At 45.5% G+C, this 5,000-nt stretch overlaps 1 protein-coding gene across 4 annotated transcripts in view; it reads left to right on the plus strand.

The window, feature by feature from the left end:
* The window catches only part of dennd1c (DENN domain containing 1C), a 17,443-nt gene that overhangs the window by 5,645 nt on the left and 6,798 nt on the right, over positions 1-5,000 (plus strand). For all 4 annotated transcript variants that reach the window (XM_083655621.1, XM_083655622.1, XM_083655623.1 and 1 more), the window contains 6 exons: positions 2,870-2,923; positions 3,106-3,216; positions 3,469-3,569; positions 3,953-3,998; positions 4,205-4,306; positions 4,516-4,638. In XM_083655621.1, coding sequence (XP_083511747.1) covers positions 2,870-2,923; positions 3,106-3,216; positions 3,469-3,569; positions 3,953-3,998; positions 4,205-4,306; positions 4,516-4,638 — 537 coding nt within the window. The remainder of the gene's footprint in view (positions 1-2,869; positions 2,924-3,105; positions 3,217-3,468; positions 3,570-3,952; positions 3,999-4,204; positions 4,307-4,515; positions 4,639-5,000) is intronic.

The following is a 5,000-nucleotide window of genomic DNA, read 5'->3' on the forward strand; positions in this document are numbered from 1 at the left end:
TCAATCTACAAGAAGCTATTAATGCTATAGGCTGTGAAAATGCTACCTTATCTGTAAAGGGAAGACTAATTGTGTACCCATTGAACCGATTTTAATTCAGATAAATTGAGCTGAGAGGTCAAGGAACTTCTTTGAAATAGTTTTCCCTCGCCCAAATTTAACCTACTGTACGTTTGGAGCATTATTTATCCCCCTTCCCCTCCCCTTCCCCTCCCCCTTCCCCTCCCCTTCCCCTCCCCCTTCCGAGCTGCGTATGTGAGCTGCAGGGCGGGCGAGCCCGCGCAGCAGCCGAGCTATATGTCGAAACAGCGTGAAAAGCCATGCAGTAAGCACAGAAGTACAGAGTCGTTGCTATGGAAAGGCGGTCCGCCACTTAAAGTGTCCGTGCGGGAACTTGGATTGTTTTGGTTTTGTTTTTTTCTTCGTCCCAATATTCTATAGATTTTTGTTTTTAATCTGGCCACAACGGGGTGCACGTGCGCCCGCTGCCCGTAAAAGACAGCTGTGTGTCTGTACGATGTTCATGATGCTAAGAAGACAGCTGTGTGTGTATGATACTCATGATGCTAAAACAGCTGTGTGTGTGTGTATGATACTCATGATGCTAAAACAGCTGTGTGTGTGTGTGTGTGTGTGTGTGTGTGTGTGTGTGTGTGTGTATGTGTATGATACTCATGATGCTAAAACAGCTGTGTGTATGATGCTCATGATGCTAAAACAGCTGTGTGTGTGTGTGTGTGTGTGTGTGTATGTGTATGATACTCATGATGCTAAAACAGCTGTGTGTATGATGCTCATGATGCTAAAACAGCTGTGTGTATGATGCTCATGATGCTAAAACAGCTGTGTGTATGATACTCATGATGCTAAAACAGCTGTGTGTGTATGATGCTCATGATGCTAAAACAGCTGTGTGTATGATGCTCATGATGCTAAAACAGCTGTGTGTGTGTGTGTGTATGATGTTCATGATGCTAAGAAGACAGCTGTGTGTGTATGATACTCATGATGCTAAAACAGCTGTGTGTGTGTATGATGCTCATGATGCTAAAACAGCTGTGTGTGTGTGTGTGTGTGTGTGTGTGTGTATGATGCTCATGATGCTAAAACAGCTGTGTGTGTGTGTGTGTGTGTGTGTGTGTATGATGCTCATGATGCTAAGACAGCTGTGTGTATGATGCTCATGATGCTAAGACAGCTGTGTGTATGATGCTCATGATGCTAAGACAGCTGTGTGTGTGTGTGTGTGTGTGTGTGTGTGTGTGTGTGTGTGTGTGTGTATGATACTCATGATGCTAAAACAGCTGTGTGTGTGTATGATGCTCATGATGCTAAAACAGCTGTGTGTGTGTGTGTGTGTGTGTGTGTATGATGCTCATGATGCTAAAACAGCTGTGTGTGTGTGTGTGTGTGTGTGTGTGTGTATGATGCTCATGATGCTAAGACAGCTGTGTGTATGATGCTCATGATGCTAAGACAGCTGTGTGTATGATGCTCATGATGCTAAGACAGCTGTGTGTGTGTGTGTGTGTGTGTGTGTATGATGCTCATGATGCTAAGACAGCTGTGTGTGTGTATGATGCTCATGATGCTAAAACAGCTGTGTGTGTGTGTGTGTGTGTGTGTGTGTGTGTGTGTGTGTGATGCTCATGATGCTAAGACAGCTGTGTGTCTGATGCTCATGATGCTAAGACAGCTGTGTGTATGATGCTCATGATGCTAAGACAGCTGTGTGTGTGTGTGTGTGTGTGTGTATGATGCTCATGATGCTAAGACAGCTGTTTGTGTGTATGATGCTCATGATGCTAAAACAGCTGTGTGTGTGTGTGTGTGTGTGTATGATGCTAAGACAGCTATGTGTGTGACTGTCTATGATGCTCATGATGCTAAGACAGCTGTGTATGTGTATGAGCATTAGCATTAGCGCCCGGCGAACGTCAACGCATTTCCCATCAAACAATATCAAACAATCGTGCCGCTCTCACGTCTAGGTATAAAAAACAACCCTTACCTGAGCCAAACACGTGAAGTGAAGACGCTATCCGATGCCCAACATCCTCTTCTTTTAAATACACCTGCCTCTTCAACACAGTCTCACAGAAAATTGTATAATACCAACGATATGGACCAACGTTGCTATTTTACAATTTCGGCTCGAAAATTGTAAAATAGTAACGTTCTGAGATTTTAGGGTTAGGATTAGAGTAGGGGGAGGGGTTAGAAACAGAAAATCTCCGTAAAACACGCCCAAACCCCGCCCACCGCTGTAGACGCATACGTTCCCATTTTACAATTTCTTAGCCGACATTGTAAAATACCAACGTTTGTCCACAAATGTTGCTATTTTACAATTTTTTTGGAGATCGGGTTGGCCTCTTTCAAATTGTTGCATAAAATCCACTTTTCTGTCTTTGAAAAACCGAAAATCATTCATCTGGAGCAACCCGGAACAACGACTCACTGTTTATTCACTGGATACTCACTAATGCCCCCCACACTTCCGGAATGGTATTGCACCTACATTTTCGGTTTTTCAAAGACAGAAAAGTGGATTTTATGTAACAATTTGGAAGAGGCACCTATATGTATTTAAAAGAAGAGGATGTTGGCCATCGGATAGCGTCTTCACTTCACGTGTTTGGCTCAGGTAAGGGTTGGTTTTTATACCTAGACGTGAGAGCGGCACGATTGTTTGATGGGAAATGCGTTGACGTTCGCCGGGCGCTAATGCTCAGTATGAGCGAGAAGCGCCCGGCTAGCGGGGTAATGTGTCTGTATGATGCTCAGTTTAAATTAATTCAGTCCATTAAGTCCGGTCACTTTCTCAATGCATTTAAGAATGTTTTGCTTCATTCTCTCCCCCCGGCAGGTTCCTTACTTCATTGCTCCAGACCCCAGGAGTCTTCCTTCCATCCCTGAGAGTGTGAGTATGACACAATGCTAAACTGAGGTGTTCATCTTACACTCTTTCTCTTTGCACTTTGTACACCATAAGCAGCTTTTATTTTAACTACTTCACATTTTGATTTACCCGTTAATGCCGGTGGTGTGTGTGTGTGTGTGTGTGTGTCTGTGTGTTTGTGTGTGTGTGTGTGTGTCTTCCAGAGGAACCTGACTGAGCTGATTGTAGCAGTTGATGTGGGTAACCTGCTCCAGCTCTATGCCAGCATGCTATTTGAGAGGCGCGTCCTCATCTTTGCCAGCAAGCTCAGCACTGTAAGACCGCACGCACATACACACACACACACACATGTGCACACACACACGTGCACACACACACACACACACACACACACACACACACACACACACACACACACACACACACACACACACACACACACACACACACACACACACACACACACACACACACGTGCACACGCCATGCATGCACAAACATATACGTTTGGGTGTTGTGTGTGTTCTCATGGTCTGAAACCACCCCCTACATTTTGTGTTGGCTAGCTGACCGCTTGTGTCCATGCGCTAAGTGCTGTGCTCTACCCCATGTACTGGCAACACATCTTCATCCCTGTCCTGCCACCTCACCTGCTGGACTACTGCTGGTGAGCAATCTCTCTCTCTCTCTCTCTCTCTCTCTCTCTCTCTCTCTCTCTCTGTCTCTCTCTCTGTCTCTCTCTCTCTCTCTCTCTCTCTCTCTATCGTCAATATTGTAAATAGCATGCGTTAACTTGTTTAAAGGTACCTCTGTCAACTCACTGTCCTTGTTTGCTTTAGCTTGTATGCATATATTTTTCTGTGTGAGTACATTGAGAGCAAGGTGTCAAATCCCTTGTATGTCTATTGGCCAAATATGTAATAAAGCTGATGATCGATTGATCATCGATCTGTCTGTCTGTCTGTCTGTCTGTCTGTCTGTCTGTCTGTCTATCTGTCAATCTAATTTCAAATACCACCCCCCCCCCCCCCCTCCCCGATTTGGTTGCAGTGCACCGATGCCTTACCTCATTGGAGTCCACACCAGTCTTACTGAGGTAAAGTGCTAATTATTAAAATAATGCAACAAGCTCCCATTTCTAGCTGCACACCATTCCTACATCATGAAGCATTAAAATAATAATAATAATAGCAATAATCTACCTCTAAAGTCAATAGTGACAGACCTAACTGACCTAATCTACCTCTAAAGTCAATAGTGACAGACCTAACTGACCAGTGTGTGTCTCTGTGGGCGTGACAGAAGGTGAGGAGTCGTGGATTGGAAGAAGTGGTGATTCTGAACGTGGATACAAACACAATAGAAAGCCCCTTTGACGACCTGAAGAGGATACCTTCAGATGTGGTAATACTGTGTGTATATTTGTGTGTGTATGTACGTGGATGTAGGTGTGTGTGAGTGTGTGTGTGTGTGTGTGTGTGTGTGTGTGTGCGTCCGTGAGTGTGTGTGCGCACGTGTGTGTGTGTGTGTGTGTGTGTGTGTGTGTGTGTGTGTCGGTGTGTGTGTCGGTGTGTGTCGGTGTGTCGGTGTATCAGTCTGTTGTGTGTCCACAGATGTCGGGGCTGAAGCTGTGTCTGAAGCGGCAGGCGGTGTCTCCTGGCTGGGGCGTGGCCAGGGCCTTCCTGAGAGCGCAGGCCCTGCTGTTTGGAGGCTACAGGGATGCCCTGCAGGGACAGGTCAGACCAAACACTGTGGCAGTGTGGCGCCATCCTGTGGCAGTGACCTGTCCATACAGCCTAATTCACAGAATGTTGGTGCATCATGGTGGTGTTTGCCCCGCGGGCCGCACTCAATCACTTGTAGACTAGACATATTCCAATCTTTTTTATTTCTTTCAAAATAACAACATAGAGGGAAAAGTGTGTTTCACCTACAATTTTAGTCAAACAAAAAACAAGAAAACAATACGAGGGATCAGCCGAGCAGCATTTTGGTAAACAAACCGCGTCACTGGGTGGCAACGGCAATGGAACCCTTTGGAGTCTGAGCTTTGGGAGGCTTGAGTGTCTGACTCTAGCCGGCTGACCCTGTTTACATT

Source organism: Poromitra crassiceps (assembly GCF_964638095.1).
Source record: "Poromitra crassiceps genome assembly, chromosome: 19".
Classification (NCBI taxonomy): domain Eukaryota; kingdom Metazoa; phylum Chordata; class Actinopteri; order Beryciformes; family Melamphaidae; genus Poromitra; species Poromitra crassiceps.